At 56.4% G+C, this 27,352-nt stretch overlaps 1 protein-coding gene across 1 annotated transcript in view; it reads left to right on the top strand.

The window, feature by feature from the left end:
- Positions 1-27,352, top strand: part of LOC140425665 (protein scribble homolog) — a gene marked incomplete at its 5' end in the record, with an annotated part of 1,618,068 nt that overhangs the window by 1,417,769 nt on the left and 172,947 nt on the right. Inside the window, 1 exon segment of the mRNA XM_072510160.1 lies at positions 12,002-12,058. Coding sequence (XP_072366261.1) covers positions 12,002-12,058 — 57 coding nt within the window.

Here is a 27,352-nt window from a genome sequence, read left to right on the forward strand (position 1 = left end):
ATTCTCTGAGGATCGTTAGTCTGAGGAATTCTCGGAGGATCGTTAGTCTGAGGAATTCTCTGAGGATCGTTAGTCTGAGGAATTCTCTGAGGATCGTTAGTCTGAGGAATTCTCGGAGGATCGTTAGTCTGAGGAATTCTCTGAGGATCGTTAGTCTGAGGAATTCTCGGAGGATCGTTAGTCTGAGGAATTCTCGGAGGATCGTTAGTCTGAGGAATTCTCTGAGGGTCGTTAATCTGAGGAATTCTGAGGATCATTCATCCGAAGAATTCTCCGAGGGTAACTATATCTCCTCATAACTCACCGATAAGATCGACAAACGCCTGCACCTCGCCTCATGAAGGCAGGGCACCCACTGACTTGATCCCAGTCGTGGGCAAAATGGCGCCAGGACACATTGGCGCTGCCACCCTCACACCCTGGCAATGCCCCTGTCAGGCTGGCAGTGCTATATTGGCCAGGTAGCATCGGCGGTGCCAGGGTACTATTCTGCCCAGACCACTCAGCGGCTCTCGGTCCCCTGAGAGGCCATTCCCCTCAACAGTATCCAAATCTGTTCTGCAGGGGAATGGCCACAGGAGATTCCTGCACGACCTGTCTCGCACTCTTGCTCTGCCTGGTGGTCACCCATTCCCTTCCTGCCTGCGTAGTCTGAGCCTGCGGTGTGACCACCTCTCTAGATGTGCTATTGTTGCTCTTTCTAGCTTTATTCTATTTGCTCTGTTTAGGTCACCTTTGCTCACGAGTCGCCAGGTATCTTTATGATACCGCCACGTGGTTCAAGTTCAGGTTATGATTAATAACACAGCACACCGCTTAGTAAGGATTAAAACAACGGTCATTTATTATATACAACAAGCAATATTAATACCCTAATACTACTTTCTATACAATAAACCTATCACTACTGGCCAATACTTAACTTAGGAAGAGCCCACCAGGTCAGGGAAACAAATGGCTTGTCCAATCAAATCTGGCCCGCGGGATTCAAAAGGCTGCTACAGGTCGGTGGCTAGGTGTCTCTACCGGATAGCGATCGCTGGATTCAAACTTACTGCTGCTGGTGGCTGGTCTTGCGAAGGTCTCGAGCAGGCGAAGATGAGAGAGAGAGAGATCTGAACTTGGCCCCTCACTTTTATAGGGCCCAGGGGCTTCCCGCCTCCCGGGGCGGCCCTTGACCCTGAGTCCCAAGTGATTGGATTCTGTCCCCAATCTCTGGGGTCGATGTGTCCAATGGTGAGGCGATTCCTCGATCGGGGGGTGGTCGCTCACCTTTCTTTGTTTCGGCCACTGCAGGCGCCGACAGGTCTGGCCCGGTATTCGATTGCTAATATGTTGCAATTGTTCCCGGGGATAGCCGATTTAACTGTGGATGTCTGAGTTGATTAGGTGAAAACAGTCCTGAATGCAACTGTGGATACCTGGGTTGAAGGACTGTTGATAGCCCTGAGTATCGATCTGGGCTACGTTCCCAGAGCTGAATATGCGAACCTGTCTGCAGCTGCCTGCTTGTGTCTTCTTGGCTGCTTTTCCCAGCAGTCTTTCGGGTTAGCCATTTTAAACTGGGTTTTGGCCAGATTAATCGGAACGCAGCCATTTTACGTGGCTACATTCCCGCCTTGTGATCCTAACGCGAAGCGTGAAGGATCACATAAATGTTGTCCTCTTCGATTCCCGACTGGGGGGTACCTCCCACATGGCCACTACTCTGACCCTAGCTATGCACAAAAATTTACCTAAACAATTCTTGAGGGCGCTATGTCAGGCAGGGGCATGTGTGTAAAAAAAATAAACTGGGAACCTCTAATTTTACATAAACACTCTATACTCCTAAACATTGCATTATCCTATCTTCCTAAAACAAACAACAATCACAACATTTAATATACTCTTTCCTGGCTTGGCAGTCAAGCTCAGGATCATACATTTTTTTTTTTATGAAACGTTCCGGATATTTCTTTATTTACAGGAATAATGCACGCGAATACTCTTTATTCTTTATAGGTCGCGGGGGTCTGGGGTCTGGTCATAGCCGAATATCGGGGATTAGATCCGATAGACCGGGGTTCGAGCGCGGTACGCTCTCCTTTTCCACTTCCGGAGGCGCATGGTCTGTACCGCACAACTGAGTATAGCCAATGCCAACAGGGCCTCAATGATGTACGACAGGGAGTACCAAGTTATGAACTTGGCACACCAGGATAATGCAGCGTGGCTGGTGACTGGGCCCTCGGTACTACGGGTCAGTGAAGCGTTAACGGCAGGGGGGTTTGGAGTAATGGGGTCTGTGTTTCCGCGCAACAAAAAGTCCACAATAAATATGTTGAGCACGATGAAAGGAGTCCTCATGGCTGTCTTCTTTCTTTCCTTTTCCTGTGTTCGCTGGTTTTCTCCGGACTTGGAGCTTCTGGAGTTCTGTAAGACAAGCGTAGTGTGTGTAAATACTTCGGTTTAATATCTGGTGTGTTAGTGTGTCTGTCCTTCTTGGGGGCCAATTAAACCCTTATAATTGGTCACAGTATGTGACTCTTCTCCCCCCCCCCCCCCCCCCCCATTTTTTTTCAAAACAAATGTTTGGACACGGCACACTTCCCAATGGTGGACCAGTGCTAAGTTTACCATCCAAATGTTCCAGGATGTAAATAGCATGTGGCAGCAACCCAAAGGTTGCCTAAATAAAATAAAACGGTTTTTGAAAGTAAAGTTCGAATGAGGTGCGTGTGGGCCGCGACGGGTAAGATTTGGGTGGAGTCCCCGGGTAGGACGGCTACCATTACCGTATCTTCCCTACCCGAGCGTTTTTGACCAACGGGGGGGTCCCCAGGCAGGGCGGGTCTCACGCCGTTTCTCCACTGCCTGAGCGACCAAAGAACGGACAAAAATGTAGTCATCATGGTGGGGTTACTGTTCTGATTCTACCATCCAATCAGAAGAGTAGCTACGATCGGGAGTCTGGTCTGGGGGGCCTCTGAGGCAAGTCCTCAGAGGTATTGGCAGAATGGGCGTGTGGCGGTGGTGGGTGTCAGTGGGAAAAGTTTAAAAAGTTCAGGTGAATGGGTGTGGGGCGGTGAGAAAATTCTCCTGTAGGACGAACAACATTTAACAAACAGACATACAACGTAAAACATTCTGCAGGTTCCATCAGGAAGGACAACACTTTTCACCAAGTGTCTCCTTTAAATCATCATGTGGACACCTCAGTTCTCGGCCGCTACGGGCTCTGCCTTTTTCTTATCGAGAGTGCCTGTCTGTTGGGCACTCTGTGGTTTCTTAGGGTCTTTGCATTCCCTAGCAAAATGTCCCAATTTTCCGCAATTGTAGCATTTATGCGGTTTGGCTGGGGGGCTGTTCTTTCCCTCGTTTACCCAGGCGGGGTTGTGGAGAGTGGTTCTTACTGCCTGCACGTCTGCGGTGGCTTGGTTTTCCTCGGGTGTTCTAGTGGCTGATTTACCGTGAGCCGCTTGTTCCCAAACGCGGGACAGTCTTTTGACCACCCACTTCTCATTATGAGCCTCCTCCGAGGGGTCATAATTGCTACAGGCATTCTGTCCTGCTTCCGTGGCATGGGAGATAAGGGTGCGGGTCCACTTGGCCATGTTGCCTGCGGACAAATGGGCGCGATCTACGTTGCCGAAAACAGATTCAAAATGAATCCACAAGCGTCCTGCGAATGCTGTGGGGTGTTCAGACTTTTTCTGTCTGCATTTATTCAGACCATCTACGGGGTCGCTCCGGTTGTACCCGATCGCATCCAGGATGGCGGCCTGCATTTCTGCAAGGGTGCTTCCTCCTACATTCTGTGGGTCGGGAAGGGCTGCTGCGACCGATGGGTCTAAGCTGAGGACCGTGAGCTTTACCTGCTCTTTCTCATCCAGGCCGTACAAGGTCGCCTGGTGTTTGACGGTGGCAAAGAAATGGTGTGGGTCTGAAGCGGGGAGGAACGGTGTGATTTTGGCACACGCGTCCCGTAATTGGGTCACTGTGAGGGCGGTGGAATATAAGACCTCCTCCTCGTCTGCTGTGGCGGTGCGGTGGGTTGTTACAGGGTTCATGGGAGCCTGTATTATCTGTTGTGTGGGGGGTGGGGGTGCTTTCCTCCTTTGGGGCTTTCCCTGCGCACATGCTCCCTGAACATATCTCTGCGCTGTCTCCTGCAATTCTTCCCAATCAGGGCCGTCTTCCTGGTCTAAACTTTCCCCAAAGGTTTCTTGAAATCCCTTTTGGACAGAAAGCAGTGCTTTCAAGTCTGCAATCTGCTTTCGGCACTTTGCATGGTCCAAAGTACTCTGCCTTTGTTCCGTGGTTGTGGCGTGGAGCGCTCTCAAGGCTGCCTTGAGATCACTGCATTGTTTCTGGAGCATCTCTACCTGGTTTTCTGTTTCTTTCTTTACCAGGACTGCACGCTGCAGGTCCTGATAAGCCTTTTAATATTGTGACTGGAAACTACTCAAGTGCGCCAGACAAGATTGGTGACCCCATTTGGCGTCAGCCACCTCTTGGTCTGCGTAGTCTGAGCCTGCGGTGTGACCACCTCTCTAGATGTGCTATTGTTGCTCTTTCTAGCTTTATTCTATTTGCTCTGTTGAGGTCACCTTTGCTCACGAGTCGCCAGGTATCTTTATGATACCGCCACGTGGTTCAATGAGGCGTTGCATCGCTTGCATTGCCTGCATGGCTCTCTCCTATCTGCTCGGTACGTTCGAATTTGGAACAGGGGGTCAAGGTGGTGTGGTAGATGCGGGTACGGCTTGCGCTAATTTCCGAAATACCAACTGCCAATAGTTTTGACGCAACAAAATATCAGTTTTGCCTTATAACCCTGTTAGTTTCGCATGCACACTCACACTTCCGAATTGTGAATTATTAACCAGAACCGCTTGAACACTTGTGGTTTTTTTGTTTTGTTTTGTTTCCGATTGGATTCTAATTCAAAATGTTGGGGTTCTCCCGGAGTGGTTTTTCACTTCTAAGTCGGGTCCCGGCGGAGTCGCCAATTATGTTGCTCTTTTTAGCCTTAGTCTATTTGCTCTGATTACGTCACCTTTGCTCACGAGTCGCCAGGTATCGTTATGATACCGCCACGTGGTTCAAGTTCAGGTTATGATTAATAACACAGCACACCGCTTAGTAAGGATTAAAACAACGGTCATTTATTATATACAACAAGCAATATTAATACCCTAATACTACTTTCTATATAACAAACCTATCACTACTGGCCAATACTTAACTTAGGAAGAGCCCACCAGGTCAGGGAAACGAATGGCTTGTCCAATCAGATCTGGCCCGCGGGATTCAAAAGGCTGCTACAGGTCGGTGGCTAGGTGTCTCTACCGGAGAGCGATCGCTGGATTCAAACTTACTGCTGCTGGTGGCTGGTCTTGCGAAGGCCTCGAGCAGGCGAAGGTGAGAGAGAGAGATCTGAACTTGGACCTTTACTTTTATAGGGCCCAGGGGCTTCCCGCCTCCCGGGGCGGCCCTTGACCCTGAGTCCCAAGCGATTGGATTCTGTCCCCAGTCTCTGGGGTCGATGTGTCCAATGGTGAGGCGATTCCCTGATCGGGGGGTTGGTCGCTCACCTGTCTTTGTTTCGGCCACTGCAGGCGCCGACAGGTCTGGCCCGGCATTCAATTGCTAATATGTTGCAATTGTTCCCGGGGATAGCCGATTTAACTGTGGATGTCTGAATAGATTAGGTGTAAACAGTCCTGAATGAAACTGCGGATACCTGGGTTGATGGGCTGTTGATAGCCCTGAGTATCGATCTGGGCTACGTTCCCAGAGCTGAATATGCGAACCTGTCTGCAGCTGCCTGCTTGTGTCTTGTTAGCTGCTTTTCCCAGCAGTCTTTCGGGTTAGCCATTTCAAACTGGGTTTTGGCCAGATTAATCGGGACGCAGCCATTTTACATGGCTACACTATCCACAGGGCAGCACAGTGGTTAGCACTATGGCTTCACAGCTCCAGGGTCCCAGGTTCGATTCCCCGCTGGGTCACTGTCTGTGCGGAGTCTGCACATCCTCCCCGTGTCAGCGTGGGTTTCCTCCGGGTGCTCTGGTTTCCTCCCACAGTCCAAAGATGTGCAGGTTCGGTGGATTGGCCGTGATAAATTGCCCTTAGTGGCCCAAAAAAGGTTAGGTGGGGTTATTGGGATGCGGGATAGGGTGGGTGTGTGGGCTTAAATAGGGTGCTCTTTCCAAGTGCTGGTGCAGACTTGATGGGCCGAATGGCCTCCTTCTGCACTGTAAATTCTGTGATACTCTCCGCCTCCCAGATGCTGCACACTGTCCCCAGCCTCTGCTCCCGCTCCGAATCCCGGGTTTCCAGGAGCTGCAGCTGGAGACACTTCCTGCACATGGTGGCCCCGGGCACTGGGAATGTTCCCGGCCTCCCACATGGCGGGTGGAGAGCCAGACCATGGTCTGGAGCTCTGCTGCTATGACTTACCCCTTTAAAATAACCTTTGAAAGATGCTTTGATATCAGATTGTATCCAATCCCACCGAACCTTTCTGTCCCAGGCCTCGTTACTCCAGAATATCGCCCCTGCAAACTTTAAACCACAAAAAGATCTTTCAAACTATCAGTGATAAAAGTAGTCAATACTCACCCGACCCCAATCAGCTCTCTCCCTTATAGCCTCTATTGCTGCAGCAGAGCTAGACCTCTCTCTGATGATTTAAAAACTCTCTGGCTACATCGAGGGCATCTTGAAACCCATCGTACAAGGTACGCCCAGCTTCTGTCGCGACACAACGGACTTCCTACAGAAACTCAGCACCCATGGAGCAGTTGAAGCAGGAACATTCCTCGTCACAATGGACGTCTCGGCACTCTACACCAGCATCCCCCATGACAACGGCATTGCTGCAACAGCCTCAGTACTCAACACCGACAACTGCCAATCTCCAGACGCAATTCTGTAACTCATCCGCTTCATTCTGGATCACAACGTCTTCACCTTCGACAACAAGTTCTTCATCCAGACGCACGGAACAGCCATGGGGACCAAAGTCACACCCCAATACGCCAATATCTTCATGCACAAGTTTGAACAGGACCTACTCACCACACAGGACCTTCAACCGACGTTATACACCAGATACATCGATGACATTTTTTTCCTTTGGACCCACGGAGAAGAATCACTGAAACGACTGCACGATGACATCAATAAGTTCCATCCAACCATCAGACTCACCGTGGACTACTCTCCAAAATCAGTTGCATTCTTGGACACACTCATCTCCATCAAGGACGGTCACCTCAGCACTTCACTTTACCGCAAACTCACGGATAACCTCATGATGCTCCACTTCTCCAGCTTCCACCCTAAACACATTAAAGAAGCCATCCCCTATGGACAAGCGCTCCGTATACACAGGATCTGCTCAGACGAGGAGGAGCGTAACAGACATCTACAGACGTTGAAAGATTCCCTCGTACGAATGGGATATGGCGCTCGTCTCATCGATCGACAGTTCCAACGCGCCACAGCAAAAAACCACACCGACCTCCTCAGAAGACAAACATGGGACAAAACCGACAGAATACCCTTCGTCGTCCAGTACTTTCCCGGACCGGAGAAACTACGACATCTTCTTCACAGCCTTCAACATGTCATCGATGAAGATGAACATCTTGCCAAGGTCAGCCCCACACCCCCACTACTTGCCTTCAAACAACCGCGCAACCTCAAACAAACCATTGTTTGCAGCAAACTACCCAGCCTTCAGAACAGTGACCACGACACCACACAACCCTGTCATGGCAATCTCTGCAAGACGTGCCAGATCATCGACATGGATACCACTATTACACGTGAGAACACCACCCACCAGGTACGCGGTACATACTCGTGCGACTCGGCCAACGTTGTCTACCTCATACGCTGCAGGGAAGGATGTCCCGAAGCGTGGTACATTGGCGAGACCATGAAGACGCTGCGACAACGAATGAACGGACATCGTGCGACAATCACCAGGCAGGAATGTTCCCTTCCAGTCGGGGAACACTTCAGCAGTCAAGGGCATTCAGCCTCTGATCTCCGGGTAAGCGTTCTCCAAGGCGGCCTTCGGGACCCGCGACAACGCAGAATCGCCGAGCAGAAACTTATAGCCAAGTTCCGCACACATGAGTGCGGCCTCAACCGGGACCTGGGATTCATGTCGCATTACATTCATCCCCCACCATCTGGCCTGCGAAATCCTACCCACTGTCCTGGCTTGGTACAATTCACACCTCTTTAACCTGGGGTTACCCCATCTCTGGATCTGTAAAGATTTAATCACCTGCTAATGCTCGCATTCCAAACATTGTCTGGCAGCTTTGAATTTGTCTATATATGTGTTTCTGGAACAGACCTCTTCATTCACCTGAGGAAGGAGCAGCGCTCCGAAAGCTAGTGACATCGAAACAAACCTGTTGGACTTTAACCTGGTGTTGTAAAACTTCTTACTATGATTTAAAAAGTTAGAGAGCAAGGAGGAAGAGCACTTTCCACTCTGCACCGAATTCCCACTCAGTTTCAAATTCCCAATACCTGCTGCTGTGTCTCACTCAGGGTGGACTCTCTCCCACTGCTCGTGTGCTCACTGAATAAAGAAAAGCTATGTCCTCCAGGGCGGGGGGGAGGGGGGTGCTGTGAGGCAGAAGAAGCAGAATAATCATTAAAGTGGAGTTAGTGTGAAATGGCTCCTTCACGCAAAAAGTTCATGGAAATCTGGGACTATCTCCCTTAAAGAGCTGTGAATGTTGGGTAATTATTAGAGGGTTCAAGACTTAAGATCAAGAGAACAAAGAAAATTACAGCTCAGGAACAGGCCCTTTGGCCCTCCGATCCTGTGCCGATCACGATGCCCTAACCAATACCTTCTGCCCTTACTCGGTCCGTATCCCACGATTTCCTCCCTATTCATCGACACATCCAGCTGCCTCTTCAATGTTGCTAATGTTCCCGTTTCCACCACATCCTCTGGCAGCGCGTTCCAGGCACCCACCACTCTGCGTGAACAACGTACTCCGCACATCGCCCTTAAACTCCCCCCTCTCACCCTGAACCTGTGTAATCGACACTTCCACCCTGGGAAAAGCCTCTGACTATCCACCCTGTCGATGCCTCTCATAATTTTGTAGACCTCTATCAGGTCTCTCCTCAGCCTCCGTCTTTCCATTGAAAACAATCCAAGTTTATTCAGCCTCTCCGCATCGAGACCAGGCAACATCCTGGTGAACCTTCTTTGCAAACTCTCTCCAAAGCTTCCACGTCCTTCTGACAGTGTGGTGACCAGAACTGCACGCAAATTGTTAGTAAGGTTGTGAATGGGAGCAGATGTTGGGGAATGGAGGTGGTTCTGGATCAGCTGTTGTTTCAAACCAACAAGAGGCTGTTGGGATGGTTTTCTCTGCATCGAGGGCTGATCGCATCGCCATTGTAACCCTTGTTGAACACAATGCGGTTGAAAGGTGATTAGAGTGGGAATGCTGGATGAGTATGAGCTGCTGCTGCGCTCCCACTGTCTGCTCTGCGCTCCCCCTGTCTGCTCTGCGCTCCCCCTGTCTGCTCTGCGCTCCCCCTGTCTGCTCTGCGCTCCCCCTGCCTGCTCTGCGCTCCCCCTGCCTGCTCTGCGCTCCCCCTGCCTGCTCTGCGCTCCCCCTGCCTGCTCTGCGCTCCCCCTGCCTGCTCTGCGCTCCCCCTGCCTGCTCTGCGCTCCCCCTGTCTGCTCTGCGCTCCCCCTGCCTGCTCTGCGCTCCCCCTGCCTGCTCTGCGCTCCCCCTGCCTGCTCTGCGCTCCCCCTGCCTGCTCTGCGCTCCCCCTGCCTGCTCTGCGCTCCCCCTGCCTGCTCTGCGCTCCCCCTGCCTGCTCTGCGCTCCCCCGCCTGCTCTGCGCTCCCCCTGTCTGCTCTGCGCTCCCCCTGCCTGCTCTGCGCTCCCCCTGCCTGCTCTGCGCTCCCCCTGCCTGCTCTGCGCTCCCCCTGCCTGCTCTGCGCTCCCCCTGTCTGCTCTGCGCTCCCCCTGTCTGCTCTGTGCTCCCCCTGTCCCTGCACTTCCCCCGCCTGCTCTGCGCTCCCCCTGTCTGCTCTGCGCTCCCCCTGCCTGCTCTGCGCTCCCCCTGTCTGCTCTGTGCTCCCCCTGTCTGCTCTGTGCTCCCCCTGTCTGCTCTGTGCTCCCCCTGTCTGCTCTGTGCTCCCCCTGTCTGCTCTGAGCTACCCCTGCCTGCTCTGCGCTCCCACTGTCCCTGCACTTCCCCTGCCTGCTTTATGCTCCCACTGTCCCTGCACTTCCCCTGTCTGCTCTGCACTTCCCCTGTCTGCTCTGTGCTCCCCCTGTCTGCTCTGTGCTTCCCCTGTCTGCTCTGTGCTCCCCCTGTCTGCTCTGTGCTCCCCTGTCTGCTCTGTGCTCCCCCTGTCTGCTCTGTGCTCCCCCTGTCTGCTCTGTGCTCCCCCTGTCTGCTCTGTGCTCCCCCTGTCTGCTCTGTGCTTCCCCTGTCTGCTCTGTGCTCCTCTGTCTACTCTGCGCTCCCCCTGCCTGCTCTGCGCTCCCCCTGTCTGCTCTGTGCTCCCCTGCCTGCTCTGTGCTTCCCCTGTCTGCTCTGTGCTTCCCCTGTCTGCTCTGTGCTTCCCCTGTCTGCTCTCTGCTTCCCTGTCTGCTCTGTGCCCCCCCTGTCTGCTCTGTGCCCCCCCTGTCTGCTCTGTGCTCCCCCTGTCTGCTCTGTGCTCCCCCTGTCTGCTCTGTGCTTCCCCTGTCTGCTCTGTGCTTCCCCTGTCTGCTCTGTGCTCCCCCTGTCTGCTCTGTGCTCCCCCTGTCTGCTCTGTGCTCCCCTGCCTGCTCTGTGCTTCCCCTGTCTGCTCTGTGCTCCCCCTGTCTGCTCTGTGCCCCCCCTGCCTGCTCTGTGCTTCCCCTGCCTGCTCTGTGCTCCCCCTGTCCCTGCACTTCCCCCTGCCTGCTCTGCGCTCCCCCTGTCTGCTCTGCGCTCCCCCTGCCTGCTCTGCGCTCCCCCTGTCTGCTCTGTGCTCCCCCTGTCTGCTCTGTGCTCCCCCTGTCTGCTCTGTGCTCCCCCTGTCTGCTCTGTGCTCCCCCTGTCTGCTCTGAGCTACCCCTGCCTGCTCTGCGCTCCCACTGTCCCTGCACTTCCCCTGCCTGCTTTATGCTCCCACTGTCCCTGCACTTCCCCTGTCTGCTCTGCACTTCCCCTGTCTGCTCTGTGCTCCCCCTGTCTGCTCTGTGCTCCCCCTGTCTGCTCTGTGCTTCCCCTGTCTGCTCTGTGCTCCCCCTGTCTGCTCTGTGCTCCCCCTGTCTGCTCTGTGCTCCCCCTGTCTGCTCTGTGCTCCCCCTGTCTGCTCTGTGCTCCCCCTGTCTGCTCTGTGCTCCCCCTGTCTGCTCTGTGCTTCCCCTGTCTGCTCTGTGCTCCTCTGTCTACTCTGCGCTCCCCCTGCCTGCTCTGCGCTCCCCCTGTCTGCTCTGTGCTCCCCTGCCTGCTCTGTGCTTCCCCTGTCTGCTCTGTGCTTCCCCTGTCTGCTCTGTGCTTCCCCTGTCTGCTCTCTGCTTCCCTGTCTGCTCTGTGCCCCCCCTGTCTGCTCTGTGCCCCCCCTGTCTGCTCTGTGCTCCCCCTGTCTGCTCTGTGCTTCCCCTGTCTGCTCTGTGCTTCCCCTGTCTGCTCTGTGCTCCCCCTGTCTGCTCTGTGCTCCCCCTGTCTGCTCTGTGCTCCCCTGCCTGCTCTGTGCTTCCCCTGTCTGCTCTGTGCTCCCCCTGTCTGCTCTGTGCCCCCCCTGCCTGCTCTGTGCTTCCCCTGCCTGCTCTGTGCTTCCCCTGTCTGCTCTGTGCTTCCCCTGTCTGCTCTGTGCTTCCCCTGTCTGCTCTGTGCTTCCCCTGTCTGCTCTGTGCTTCCCCTGTCTGCTCTGTGCTTCCCCTGTCTGCTCTGTGCTTCCCCTGTCTGCTCTGTGCTTCCCCTGTCTGCTCTGTGCTTCCAGTCTCTAACTCTGTCCTCACCCTGTTTTTGAAAGGAGAGAATGCGTAGGGAGCAAGAAGAGGCCACTCGACGTTTGGAGGAGGAAGCAGAGGTGAGGAGATGGATGGAAGCAGTGAGGGTCCCGGTGCGAGTGAAAGTCAGTGTGTGAATGAGTGAATCACAGCATGAATGAGGGGTGAGTGTGAGTGAGGGGGAGGGGTGGGACCCTGTGAGTGAGGGGGGAGTGGGGGGAGTGGGGGTGAGTGAGGGGAGTGTGGGGTGAGTGGGGGTGAGTGAGGGGGAGTGAGTGAGGGGAGGGGGTGAGGGGGGGGGAGGGGGCGAGTGAGGGGGGAGGGGGGGGCGAGTGAGGGGGAGGGGGGGGGGAGTGGGGGTGAGTGAGGGGGGTGAGGGGGCGAGTGGGGGCGAGTGAGGGGGTGAGTGAGGGGGGTGGGGGTGAGGGGGTGAGTGAGGGGGGAGTGGGGGTGAGTGAGGGGGGTGAGTGTGAGTCATAGAATCATTACATCACAGCAAGACCCTTCGGCCCATCGCCTCGGCGCCAGTCAAAAACAGCCACCTAACTATTCTAACCCCGTTACCCAGCGCGGCCCGTAGCCGTGTCTGCCCTGGGATCGCAAGTGCCCATTGAAATACTTCCTAAATGTTCTGAGGGTCTCTGCCTCCACCCCCCTTTCAGGCAGCGAGTCCCAGACTCCCCCCACCCTCTGGGTGAAAAGGTTTTACTCACATCCCCTCTAACCCTCCTGCCCCTCACCTGAAGTCTCTGCCCCGGTCATTGACCCCTCCACTAACGGGCAAAGTTTCTTCCTGTCTACTCTATCTTGCATTAGTACTTGGAACTATGATGTTGTTGCCATTACAGAGACCTGGTTGGGGGAAGGGCAGGATTGGCAGCTAAACGTTCCAGGATTTAGATGTTTCAGGCGGGATAGAGGGGGATGTAAAAGGGGTGGTGGAGTTGCGCTACTGGTTCGGGAGGATATCACAGCTGTACTGCGGGAGGACACCTCAGAGGGCAGTGAGGCTATATGGGTAGAGATCAGGAATAAGAAGGGTGCAGTCACAATGTTGGGGGTTTACTACAGGCCTCCCAACAGCCAGCGGGAGATAGAGGAGCAGATAGGTAGACAGATTTTGGAAAAGAGTGAAAACAACAGGGTTGTTGTGATGGGAGACTTTAACTTTCCCAATATTGACTGGGACTCACTCAGTGCCAGGGGCTTAGACGGGGCAGAGTTTGTAAGGAGCATCCAGGAGGGCTTCTTAAAACAATATGTAGACAGTCCAACTCGGGAAGGGGCTGTACTGGACCTGGTATTGGGGAATGAGCCGGCCCAGTGGTAGAAGTTTCAGTAGGGGAGCATTTCGGGAACAGTGACCACAATTCAGTAAGTTTTGAAGTGCTGGTGGACAAGGATAAGAGTAGTCCTAGGATGAATGTGCTAAATTGGAGGAAGGCTAATTATAACAACATTAGGCAGGAACTGAAGATCCTAGATTGGGGGCGGATGTTTGAGGGTAAATCAACATCTGACATGTGGGAGGCTTTCAAGTGTCAGTTGAAAGGAATTCAGGACCGGCATGTTCCTGTGCAGAAGAAGGATAAATACAACAAATTTCGGGAACCTTGGATAATGAGAGATATTGTAGGCCTCGTCAAAAAGAAAAAGGAGGCATTTGTCAGGGCTAGAAGGCTGGGAACAGACGAAGCCTGTGTGGAATATAAGGAAAGTAGGAAGGAACTTAAGCAAGGAGTCAGGAGGGCTAAAAGGGGTCACGAAAAGTCATTGGCAAATAGGATTAAGGAAAATCCCAAGGCTTTTTACAAGTACATAAAAAGCAAGAGGGTAGCCAGGGAAAGGGTTGGTCCACTGAAGGATAGGCAAGGAAATCTATGTGTAGAGCCAGAGGAAATGGGCGAGGTACTAAATGAATACTTTGCATCAGTATTCACCAAAGAGATGGAATTGGTGGATGTTGAGTCTGGAGAAGGGTGTGTAGATAGCCTGGGTCACATTGAGATCCAAAAAGACGAGGTGTTGGGCGTCTTGAAAAATATGAAGGTAGATAAGTCCCCAGGGCCTGATGGGATCTACCCCAAAATACTGAAGGAGGCTAGAGAGGAAATTGCTGAGGCCTTGACAGAAATCTTTGGATCCTCACTGTCTTCAGGTGATGTCCCGGAGGGCTGGAGAATAGCCAATGTTGTTCCTCTGTTTAAGAAGGGTAGCAAGGATAATCCAGAGAACTACAGGCCGGTGAGCCTTGCGTCAGTGGTAGGGAAATTATTGGAGAGAATTCTTCGAGACAGGATCTTCTCCAATTTGGAAGCAAATGGACGTATTAGCGAGAGGCAGCATGGTTTTGTGAAGGGGAGGTCGTGTCTCACTAACTTTTAGAGTTTTTCAAAGAGGTCACAAAGATGATTGATGGAGGTCGGGCAGTGGATGTTGTCTATATGGACTTCAGTAAGGCCTTTGACAAGGTCCCTCATGGCAGACTGGTACAAAAGGTGAAGTCACACGGGATCAGGGGTGAGCTGGCAAGATGGATACAGAACTGGCTAGGTCATAGAAGGCAGAGAGTAGCAATGGAAGGATGCTTTTCTAATTGGAGGGCTGGGACTAGTGGTGTTCCGCAGGGATCAGTGCTGGGTCCTTTGCTGTTCGTAGTATATATAAATGATTTGGAGGAAAATGTAACTGGTCTGATTAGTAAGTTTGCTGACGACACAAAGGTTGGTGGAATTGCTGATAGCGATGAGGACTGTCAGAGGATACAGCAGGATTTAGATCATATGGAGACTTGGGCAGAGACATGGCAGATGGAGTTTAATCCGGACAAATGTGAGGTAATGCATTTTGGAAGGTCTAATGCAGGTTGGGAATATACAGTGAATGGTAGAACCCTTAAGAGTATTGACAGTCAGAGAGATCTAGGTGTACAGGTCCACAGGTCACTGAAAGGGGTAACACAGGTGGAGAAGGCAGTCAAGAAGGCATACGGCATGCTTGCCTTCATTGGCCGGGGCATTGAGTATAAGCATTGGCAAGTAATGTTGCAGCTGTATAGAACCTTAGTTAGGCCACACTTGGAGTATAGTGTTCAATTCTGGTCGTCACACTACCAGAAGGATGTGGAGGCTTTAGAGAGGGTGCAGAAGAGATTTACCAGGATGTTGCCTGGTATGGAGGGCATTCGCTATGAGGAGAGGTTGAATAAACTCGGTTTGTTCTCTCTGGAATGACGGAGGTTGAGGGGCGACATGATAGAGGTCTACAAAATTATGAGGGGCATAGACAGAGTGGATAGTCAGAGGCTTTTCCCCAGTGTAGAGGGGTCAATTACTAGGAGGCATAGGTTTAAGGTGAGAGGGGCAAGGTTTAGAGTAGATGTACGAGGCAAGTTTTTTACCGGAGGAGGTGGTGGAAGCAGGGAAGATAGTGACATTTAAGGGGCATCTTGACAAATACATGAATAGGTTGGAAATAGAGGGATACGGACCCAGGAAGTGTAGAAGATTGTAGTTTAGTCGGGCAGCATGGTCGGCACGGAGGGCCGAAGGGCCTGTTCCTGTGCTGTACTGTTCCATGCCCCTCATAATTTTATACTTCTCAATCCTGTCCCCCCTCAGTCTCCTCTGCTCCAAGGAAAACAACCCCAGTCGATCCAATCTCTCTTCATAACTAAAACTCTCCAGCCCGGGCAACATCCTGGTAAATCTCCTCTGCGCCCTTTCCAGTGTTATCACATCCCTCCTGTAATGTGGATTCCAGAACTGCCCACAATACTCTCGCTGTGGCCTAACCAACATTTTATACAGTTCCAGCATCACCTCCCTGCTCTGAAACTCTCCGCCTCGGCTAATAAAGGCAAGAATACCATATGCCTTCTTAACCAATGTATCCACCTGCTCTGCTACCTGCTGGTTTAGCTCAGTGGGCTAGACAGCTGGTTTGTGATGCAGAACAAGGCCAGCAGCGCGGGTTCAATTCCCGTACCAGTTTACCCGAACAGGCGCCGGAATGTGGTGACTCGGGGCTTTTCACAGTAACTTCACACTTGAGACAATGGAAGGTCATTCTTATTATTATTTATTATTAAGGGACGGGTGTACGTGCACCCTCTGATCCTCGCTGCTTCCCAGGGTCCTGCCGTTTATCGTGTATTCCCGCGCCTTGTTTATCCGGCCCAAGTGCATCACCCCACACTTGTCCCGATTGAATCCCATTTGCCACTGATCAGCCCACCTGACCAGCCCGTCTCTATCCTCCTGTAATCGGAGGCTATCCTCCTCACTATTTACCACCCCACCATTTTCGTATCATCCGCAAACTTACTGATCAACCCTCCTACATTCTTATCGAAATCATTTATATAAACCACAAACAGCAAGGCCCCAACACTGATCCGCGCGGGACCCCACTGGGCACAGGCTTCCAGTCAGAAAAACACCCCTCGCCCATCACCCTCTGCTTCCTGCCACCCAGCCAATTCCGGATCCAGAAACGAAAGAGAAAATGCTGGAAAATCTCAGCAGGCCTGGCAGCATCTGTAGGGAGAGAAAAGCTTTGACAAAGAGTCATCGGACTTGAAACGTTCGCTCTTTTCTCTCCCTACAGATGCTGTCAGACCTGCTGAGATTTTCCAGCATTTTCTCTTTCGTTTCAGGTTCCAGCATCCACAGTAATTTGCTTTTATTATTTTAATTGTGGATCCAATTTGACAAATTTCCTTGTGTCCCATGGGCTCTTACCTTGGCTATCAGTCTCCCGTGTGGAACCTTATCAAAAGCCTTGCTGAAGTCCAAGTAGACTACGTCAAATGCATTTCCCTCACCTACAAACACCTACACAGAGAGGAATTGAAAATTATTGCCAGCACCCCTATTTCCTCTCTTACCTCACTCCGCAGCCTGGGATACGTTTCATCCGGCCCTGGAGATTTGTCGACCTTTAACCCTGCCAGACCACTCAGAGCCTCCTCTCTGTCGATGTTAATCTCTTTAATTTTAACACAGTCCTTCTCCCTGATTTCCATACCCACACCGTCCCTCTCACGAGTGAACACTGACACAAAGTATTCATTTACACCCCTACCTCCATCCTACCCTACTTAGGGCTTCTGCTGTTTTGAGCCCTCGGTATCTGCCATAAGCCTCCCTTTTTCTCCTGATCCAATGCTGTATGCTTCGATATCCAGGGTTCACTGGATTGGTTGGTCCCACCATGTTTCTTGATTGGAGCATGTCGGCCCGATACTCTCCCTATTTCCTTCTTGAATGCGTCCCACTGTTCTGCCACAGATTTGCCTAAAAGTGTCTGCTCCCAGTCCACTCTAGCCAAATCATATCTGATCTTCTTAAAATTGACCCCCCCCCCAGTTTAGAACCTTGATCTGAGGCCCATCCTTGTCCTTTTCCATCCCAATCTTGAATCTAACGGAGTTCTGATCACCGTCTGCAAAACCCTCCCAGATTGATACTTCAACCACTTGTCCAGCTTCGTCACCGAAAAGTAAGTCCAGGACCGTCCCGCCCCCTCTCTTGTAGCTCCTTCTACGTACTGGCTTAAACAGGTCTCCGCAACACATTTTAAGAATTCCGCTTCCTCTAAATCTTTTACACTATGGCTATCCCAGTTAATAATGAGGAAGTTGAAATCCCCACTATCAGGACCCTATTACTTTTACACTCCTCTGAAATTTGCCGACAGATCTGCTCTTCTATTTCTCTGATTTTTAGGCGGCCTGTAGAAGACTCCCAGTGATGTGATTGCTCCTTTTGGTATTTAAGTTCTAATCATATTGAAGAGCTTTCTAAGATGTTGTCCCTCCGTACTGCTGTAATTGATCCCCTGATCAAAATTACGACACCCCCTCCTCTTTTACCTCCCTCCCTATCTCACAGGTAGATCCTGTATCCTGGAATATACAGTCACTGAGAACAGGAATCATAAAATAGAGGCGCAAATGTAGGCCATTTGGCCCATCGAGTCTGCTCCGCCATTCGATCATGGTTGATCTCATCCTGGCCTTAACTCCACCGTCCTGTCCGTTCTCCATAACCCTTCTACCCATTCCCAATTACAAATCCCACCTTGGCGTTTATGGAACCTGGTTGTGCACCGCTCCTGCCTGGACTGAGACTGAGCTCCGCCCCTGCCCGGACTGAGACTGAGCTCCGCTCCTGCCCGGACTGAGACTGAGCTCCGCTCCTGCCGGACTGAGACTGAGCTCCTGCCTGGACTGAGACTGAGCTCCTCTCCTGCCCGGACTGAGACTGAGCTCCGCCCCTGTCCGGACTGAGACTGAGACTGAGCTCCGCTCCTGCCCGGACTGAGACTGAGCTCCGCTCCTGCCCCGACTGAGACTGAGCTCCGCTCCTGCCCGGACTGAGACTGAGCTCCGCTCCTGCCCGGACTGAGACTGAGCTCCGCTCCTGCCCGGACTGAGACTGAGCTGCGCTCCTGCCCGGACTGAGACTGAGCTCCGCCCCTGCCGGACTGAGACTGAGCTCCGCTCCTGCCCGGACTGAGACTGAGCTCCGCTCCTGTCTGGACTGAGACTGAGCTCCGCTCCTGTCCGGACTGAGACTGAGCTCCGCTCCTGCCCGGACTGAGACTGAGCTCCGCTCCTGCCCGGACTGAGACTGAGCTCCGCTGCTGCCCGGACTGAGACTGAGCTCCGCTCCTGCCCGGACTGAGACTGAGCTGCGCTCCTGCCCGGACTGAGACTGAGCTCCGCTCCTGCCCGGACTGAGACTGAGCTCCGCTCCTGCCCGGACTGAGACTGAGCTCCGCTCCTGCCCGGACTGAGACTGAGCTGCGCTCCTGCCCGGACTGAGACTGAGCTCCGCTCCTGCCGGACTGAGACTGAGCTCCGCTCCTGCCCGGACTGAGACTGAGCTCCGCTCCTGTCTGGACTGAGACTGAGCTCCGCTCCTGTCTGGACTGAGACTGAGCTCCGCTCCTGTCTGGACTGAGACTGAGCTCCGCTCCTGCCCGGACTGAGACTGAGCTCTGCTCCTGCCCGGACTGAGCCTGAGCTCTGCTCCTGCCCCGACTGAGCCTGAGCTCTGCTCATGCCCGGACTGAGACTGAGCTCCGCTCCTGCCCGGACTGAGACTGAGCTCCTCTCCTGTCCGGACTGAGCTCCGCTCCTGCCTGGACTGAGACTGAGCTCCTGCCTGGACTGAGACTGAGCTCCGCTCCTGCCCGGACTGAGACTGAGCTCCGCTCCTGCCCGGACTGAGACTGAGCTCCGCTCCTGCCCGGACTGAGACTGAGTTCCGCTCCTGACCGGACTGAGACTGAGCTCCGCTCCTGCCCGGACTGAGACTGAGCTCTGCTCCTGCCCGGACTGAGACTGAGCTCCGCTCCTGCCCGGACTGAGACTGAGCTCCGCTCCTGACCGGACTGAGACTGAGCTCCGCTCCTGCCCGGACTGAGACTGAGCTCCGCTCCTGCCTGGACTGAGACTGAGCTCCGCTCCTGCCCGGACTGAGACTGAGCTCCTCTCCTGTCCGGACTGAGCTCCGCTCCTGCCTGGACTGAGACTGAGCTCCTGCCTGGACTGAGACTGAGCTCCGCTCCTGCCCGGACTGAGACTGAGCTCCGCTCCTGCCCGGACTGAGACTGAGCTCCGCTCCTGCCCGGACTGAGACTGAGCTCCGCTCCTGACCGGACTGAGACTGAGCTCCGCTCCTGCCCGGACTGAGACTGAGCTCTGCTCCTGCCCGGACTGAGACTGAGCTCCGCTCCTGCCCGGACTGAGACTGAGCTCCGCTCCTGACCGGACTGAGACTGAGCTCCGCTCCTGCCCGGACTGAGACTGAGCTCCGCTCCTGCCTGGACTGAGACTGAGCTCCTGCCTGGACTGAGACTGAGCTCCGCTCCTGCCCGGACTGAGACTGAGCTCTGCTCCTGCCCGGACTGAGACTGAGCTTCTCTCCTGTCCGGACTGAGACTGAGCTCTGCTCCTGCCCGGACTGAGACTGAGCTCTGCTCCTGCCCGGACTGAGACTGAGCTCCGCTCCTGCCCGGACTGAGACTGAGCTCCGCTCCTGCCCGGACTGAGACGGAGCTCCGCTCCTGCCTGGACTGAGACTGAGCTCCTGCCTGGACTGAGACTGAGCTCCGCTCCTGCCCGGACTGAGACTGAGCTCTGCTCCTGCCCGGACTGAGACTGAGCTCCTCTCCTGTCCGGACTGAGACTGAGCTCCGCTCCTGCCTGGACTGAGACTGAGCTCCTGCCTGGACTGAGACTGAGCTCCTGCCTGGACTGAGACTGAGCTCCGCTCCTGCCCGGACTGAGACTGAGCTACGCTCCTGCCCGGACTGAGACTGAGCTCTGCTCCTGCCCGGACTGAGACTGAGCTCTGCTCCTGCCCGGACTGAGACTGAGCTCCGCTCCTGCCCGGACTGAGACTGAGCTCTGCTCCTGCCCGGACTGAGACTGAGCTCCTCTCCTGCACGGACTGAGCCTGAGCACCGTTCCTGCCTGGACTGAGACTGAGCTCCGCTCCTGCCCGGACTGAGACTGAGCTCCTGCCCGGACTGAGACTGAGCTCCGCTACTGCCCGGACTGAGACTGAGCTCCGCTCCTGCCGGACTGAGACTGAGCTCCGCTACTGCCCGGACTGAGACTGAGCTCCGCTCCTGCCTGGACTGAGACTGAGCTGCGCTCCTGCCCGGACTGAGACTGAGCTCCGCTCCTGCCGGACTGAGACTGAGCTCCGCTCCTGCCCGGACTGAGACTGAGCTCCGCTCCTGCCCGGACTGAGACTGAGCTCCGCTCCTGCCGGACTGAGACTGAGCTCCTGCCTGGACTGAGACTGAGCTCCTCTCCTGCCCGGACTGAGACTGAGCTCCGCCCCTGTCCGGACTGAGACTGAGACTGAGCTCCGCTCCTGCCCGGACTGAGACTGAGCTCCGCTCCTGCCCGGACTGAGACTGAGCTCCGCTCCTGTCCGGACTGAGACTGAGCTCCGCTCCTGCCCGGACTGAGACTGAGCTCCGCTCCTGCCCGGACTGAGACTGAGCTCCGCTCCTGCCCGGACTGAGACTGAGCTCCGCTCCTGCCCGGACTGAGACTGAGCTCCGCTCCTGCCCGGACTGAGACTGAGCTCCGCTCCTGCCGGACTGAGACTGAGCTCCGCTCCTGCCCGGACTGAGACTGAGCTCCGCTCCTGCCCGGACTGAGACTGAGCTCCGCTCCTGCCCGGACTGAGACTGAGCTCCGCTCCTGCCCGGACTGAGACTGAGCTCTGCTCCTGCCCCGACTGAGACTGAGCTCCGCTCCTGCCCGGACTGAGACTGAGCTCCGCTCCTGCCCGGACTGAGACTGAGCTCCGCTCCTGCCCGGACTGAGACTGAGCTCCGCTCCTGCCTGGACTGAGACTGAGCTCCTGCCTGGACTGAGACTGAGCTCCGCTCCTGCCCGGACTGAGACTGAGCTCTGCTCCTGCCCGGACTGAGACTGAGCTCTGCTCCTGCCCGGACTGAGACTGAGCTCCGCTCCTGCCCGGACTGAGACTGAGCTCTGCTCCTGACCGGACTGAGACTGAGCTCCGCTCCTGACCGGACTGAGACTGAGCTCCGCTCCTGCCCGGACTGAGACTGAGCTCCGCTCCTGCCTGGACTGAGACTGAGCTCCTGCCTGGACTGAGACTGAGCTCCGCTCCTGCCCGGACTGAGACTGAGCTCTGCTCCTGCCCGGACTGAGACTGAGCTCCTCTCCTGTCTGGACTGAGACTGAGCTCCGCTCCTGCCTGGACTGAGACTGAGCTCCGCTCCTGACTGGACTGAGACTGAGCTCCTGCCTGGACTGAGACTGAGCTCCGCTCCTGCCCGGACTGAGACTGAGCTCTGCTCCTGCCCGGACTGAGACTGAGCTCTGCTCCTGCCCGGACTGAGACTGAGCTCTGCTCCTGCCCGGACAGAGACTGAGCTCCGCTCCTGCCCGGACTGAGACTGAGCTCCGCTCCTGACCGGACTGAGACTGAGCTCCGCTCCTGCCCGGACTGAGACTGAGCTCCGCTCCTGCCTGGACTGAGACTGAGCTCCTGCCTGGACTGAGACTGAGCTCCGCTCCTGCCCGGACTGAGACTGAGCTCTGCTCCTGCCCGGACTGAGACTGAGCTCCTCTCCTGTCCGGACTGAGACTGAGCTCCGCTCCTGACTGGACTGAGACTGAGCTCCTGCCTGGACTGAGACTGAGCTCCACTCCTGCCCGGACTGAGACTGAGCTCTGCTCCTGCCCGGACTGAGACTGAGCTCTGCTCCTGCCCGGACTGAGACTGAGCTCCGCTCCTGCCCGGACTGAGACTGAGCTCTGCTCCTGCCCGGACTGAGACTGAGCTCCTCTCCTGCACGGACTGAGCCTGAGCTCCGTTCCTGCCCGGACTGAGACTGAGCTCCGCTCCTGCCCGGACTGAGACTGAGCTCCTGCCCGGACTGAGACTGAGCTCCGCTACTGCCCGGACTGAGACTGAGCTCCGCTCCTGCCGGACTGAGACTGAGCTCCTGCCCGGACTGAGACTGAGCTCCGCTCCTGCCTGGACTGAGACTGAGCTGCGCTCCTGCCCGGACTGAGACTGAGCTCCGCTCCTGCCGGACTGAGACTGAGCTCCGCTCCTGCCCGGACTGAGACTGAGCTCCGCTCCTGTCTGGACTGAGACTGAGCTCCGCTCCTGTCTGGACTGAGACTGAGCTCCGCTCCTGCCCGGACTGAGACTGAGCTCTGCTCCTGCCCGGACTGAGCCTGAGCTCTTCTCCTGCCCCGACTGAGACTGAGCTCCGCTCCTGCCCGGACTGAGACTGAGCTCCGCTCCTGCCCGGACTGAGACTGAGCTCCGCTCCTGCCCGGACTGAGACTGAGCTCTGCTCCTGCCCGGACTGAGACTGAGCTCTGCTCCTGCCCGGACTGAGACTGAGCTCCGCTCCTGCCCGGACTGAGACTGAGCTCCGCTCCTGCCCGGACTGAGACTGAGCTCCGCTCCTGCCCGGACTGAGACTGAGCTACTCTCCTGTCCGGACAGAGACTGAGCTCCGCTCCTGCCTGGACTGAGACTGAGCTCCTGCCTGGACTGAGACTGAGCTCCGCTCCTGCCCGGACTGAGACTGAGCTCTGCTCCTGCCCGGACTGAGACTGAGCTCTGCTCCTGCCCGGACTGAGACTGAGCTCCGCTCCTGCCCGGACTGAGACTGAGCACCGCTCCTGACCGGACTGAGACTGAGCTCCGCTCCTGCCCGGACTGAGACTGAGCTCCGCTCCTGCCTGGACTGAGACTGAGCTCCTGCCTGGACTGAGACTGAGCTCCGCACCTGCCCGGACTGAGACTGAGCTCTGCTCCTGCCCGGACTGAGACTGAGCTCCTCTCCTGTCCGGACTGAGACTGAGCTCCGCTCCTGCCTGGACTGAGACTGAGCTCCGCTCCTGCCTGGACTGAGACTGAGCTCCGCTCCTGCCCGGACTGAGACTGAGCTCTGCTCCTGCCCGGACTGAGACTGAGCTCTGCTCCTGCCCGGACTGAGACTGAGCTCTGCTCCTGCCCGGACTGAGACTGAGCTCCGCTCCTGCCCGGACTGAGACTGAGCTCCGCTCCTGACCGGACTGAGACTGAGCTCCGCTCCTGCCCGGACTGAGACTGAGCTCCGCTCCTGCCTGGACTGAGACTGAGCTCCTGCCTGGACTGAGACTGAGCTCCGCTCCTGCCCGGACTGAGACTGAGCTCTGCTCCTGCCCGGACTGAGACTGAGCTCCTCTCCTGTCCGGACTGAGACTGAGCTCCGCTCCTGCCTGGACTGAGACTGAGCTCCTGCCTGGACTGAGACTGAGCTCCGCTCCTGCCCGGACTGAGACTGAGCTCTGCTCCTGCCCGGACTGAGACTGAGCTCTGCTCCTGCCCGGACTGAGACTGAGCTCTGCTCCTGCCCGGACTGAGACTGAGCTCCGCTCCTGCCCGGACTGAGACTGAGCTCTGCTCCTGCCCGGACTGAGACTGAGCTCCTCTCCTGCACGGACTGAGCCTGAGCTCCGTTCCTGCCCGGACTGAGACTGAGCTCCGCTCCTGCCCGGACTGAGACTGAGCTCCTGCCCGGACTGAGACTGAGCTCCGCTACTGCCCGGACTGAGACTGAGCTCCGCTCCTGCCGGACTGAGACTGAGCTCCTGCCCGGACTGAGACTGAGCTCCGCTCCTGCCCGGACTGAGACTGAGCTCCTCTCCTGTCCGGACTGAGACTGAGCTCCGCTCCTGCCCGGACTGAGACTGAGCTCCGCTCCTGCCCGGACTGAGACTGAGCTCTGCTCCTGCCCGGACTGAGACTGAGCTCTGCTCCTGCCCGGACTGAGACTGAGCTCCGCTCCTGCCCGGACTGAGACTGAGCTCCGCTCCTGCCCAGACCGAGACTGAGCTCCGCTCCTGCCCGGACCGAGACTGAGCTCCGCTCCTGCCCGGACCGAGACTGAGCTCCGCTCCTGCCCGGACTGAGACTGAGCTCCGCTCCTGCCCGGACTGAGACTGAGCTCCGCTCCTGCCGGACTGAGACTGAGCTCCTGCCTGGACTGAGACTGAGCTCCTCTCCTGCCCGGACTGAGACTGAGCTCCGCCCCTGTCCGGACTGAGACTGAGACTGAGCTCCGCTCCTGCCCGGACTGAGACTGAGCTCCGCTCCTGCCCGGACTGAGACTGAGCTCCGCTCCTGTCCGGACTGAGACTGAGCTCCGCTCCTGCCCGGACTGAGACTGAGCTCCGCTCCTGCCCGGACTGAGACTGAGCTCCGCTCCTGCCCGGACTGAGACTGAGCTCCGCTCCTGCCCGGACTGAGACTGAGCTCCGCTCCTGCCCGGACTGAGACTGAGCTCCGCTCCTGCCGGACTGAGACTGAGCTCCGCTCCTGCCCGGACTGAGACTGAGCTCCGCTCCTGCCCGGACTGAGACTGAGCTCCGCTCCTGCCCGGACTGAGACTGAGCTCCGCTCCTGCCCGGACTGAGACTGAGCTCCGCTCCTGCCCGGACTGAGACTGAGCTCTGCTCCTGCCCCGACTGAGACTGAGCTCCGCTCCTGCCCGGACTGAGACTGAGCTCCGCTCCTGCCCGGACTGAGACTGAGCTCCGCTCCTGCCCGGACTGAGACTGAGCTCCGCTCCTGCCTGGACTGAGACTGAGCTCCTGCCTGGACTGAGACTGAGCTCCGCTCCTGCCCGGACTGAGACTGAGCTCTGCTCCTGCCCGGACTGAGACTGAGCTCTGCTCCTGCCCGGACTGAGACTGAGCTCCGCTCCTGCCCGGACTGAGACTGAGCTCCGCTCCTGACCGGACTGAGACTGAGCTCCGCTCCTGACCGGACTGAGACTGAGCTCCGCTCCTGCCCGGACTGAGACTGAGCTCCGCTCCTGCCTGGACTGAGACTGAGCTCCTGCCTGGACTGAGACTGAGCTCCGCTCCTGCCCGGAATGAGACTGAGCTCTGCTCCTGCCCGGACTGAGACTGAGCTCCTCTCCTGTCCGGACTGAGACTGAGCTCCGCTCCTGCCTGGACTGAGACTGAGCTCCGCTCCTGCCTGGACTGAGACTGAGCTCCGCTCCTGCCCGGACCGAGACTGAGCTCCGCTCCTGCCCGGACGGAGACTGAGCTCTGCTCCTGCCCCGACTGAGACTGAGCTCCGCTCCTGCCCGGACTGAGACTGAGCTACGCTCCTGCCCGGACTGAGACTGAGCTACGCTCCTGCCCGGACTGAGACTGAGCTACGCTCCTGCCCGGACCGAGACTGAACTCCGTACTCAGCCTTTTCGATTTCACCTTCTCCCAGTTTCACCGAAGTCCTTGTTCACACAAATCCAAAAGCACTCTCGTTCAGCAAAGCAGGCACTCACAGTGCAGCCAAGCAGGCACTCACAGTGCAGCCAAGCAGGCACTCTCTTTCAGCAAAGCAGGCACTCACAATGCAACCAAAGCAGGCATTCACAGTGCAATCAAGCAGGCACTCCGTGCAGCCAAGCAGTCACTCAGTGCAGCCAAGCAGGCACTCACTGTGCAACCAAGCAGGCACTCACAGTGCAGCCAAGCAGGCACTCACAGTGCAACCAAGCAGGCACTCCGTGCAGCCAAGCAGTCACTCAGTGCAGCCAAGCAGGCACTAACAGTGCAGCCAAGCAGGCACTCACAGTGCAACCAAGCAGGCACTCACAGTGCAGCCAAGCAGGCACTCACAGTGCAGCCAAGCAGGCACTCACAGTGCAGCCAAGCAGGCACTCACTGCAGCCAAGCAGGCACTCACAGTGCAGCCAAGCAGGCACTCACAGTGCAGCCTAGCAGGCACTCACAGTGCAGCCAAGCAGGCACTCACAGTACAGCCTCATTCTCCCCCCCCCCCCCCACCCCCCTCACACAGTGACCCCCCACTCCCTAGTTAGGGCAGTTGGGCCCCAATGAGTGTTAATGAAGGGGGAGTGGGGGTCAAGAGTTTGAGCGAGGGGGAATGGGGATGAATAAGTGAGGGGGCGTGGGGTGAATCTGAGTGAGGGGGGAGTAGGCGTCAGTGTGAGGGGCGGTCAGTGTGAGGGGGGATCGGGTTGAATGTGACGGTGAAGTGTCAGTGAGGGAGCAGTAGGGCATCGCTGAGTGAGGGTGTGTGGAGAGTTCGCTGTGCGGGGGGGGGAGGAGTGGAGATCTGTGAGGGGGGTCAGTGTGAGGGGGGTCAGTGTGAGGGGGGTCAGTGTGAGGGGGGTGTCAGTGTGAGGGGGGGGGCAGTGTGAGGGGGGTCAGTGTGAGGGGGGGTCAGTGTGTGGGGGACAGTGTGAGGGGGGAGGGGGGTCAGCGTGAGTGGGGGGTCAGTGTGAGGGGGGGGTCAGCGTGAGGGGGGGGTCAGCGTGAGGGGGGGGTCAGTGTGAGGGGGGGTCAGTGTGAGGGGGGGGTCAGCGTGAGTGGGGGGTCAGTGTGAGGGGGGGACAGTGTGAGGGGGTGGTCAGTGTGAGGGGGTCAGTGTGAGGGGGTCAGTGTGAGGGGGGGTCAGTGTGAGGGGGGTCAGTGTGAGGGGGGGTCAGTGTGAGGGGGGTCAGTGTGAGGGGGGTCAGCGTGAGTGGGGGGTCAGTGTGAGGGGGGTCAGTGTGAGGGGGGGTCAGTGTGAGGAGGTCAGTGTGAGGGGGGGTCAGTGTGAGGGGGGGTCAGTGTGAGGGGGTCAGTGTGAGGGGTGTCAGTGTGAGGGGTGTCAGTGTGAGGGGGTCAGTGTGAGGGGGGGGTCAGTGTGAGGGGGGGTCAGTGTGAGGGGGTCAGTGTGAGGGGGGGTCAGTGTGAGGGGATCAGTGTGAGGGGGGTCAGTGAGGGGGGTCAGTGTGAGGGGGGGTCAGTGTGAGGAGGTCAGTGTGAGGGGGTCAGTGAGAGGGGG

Source organism: Scyliorhinus torazame, chromosome 6 (assembly GCF_047496885.1).
Source record: "Scyliorhinus torazame isolate Kashiwa2021f chromosome 6, sScyTor2.1, whole genome shotgun sequence".
In the NCBI taxonomy this organism is placed as follows: Eukaryota; Metazoa; Chordata; class Chondrichthyes; order Carcharhiniformes; family Scyliorhinidae; genus Scyliorhinus; species Scyliorhinus torazame.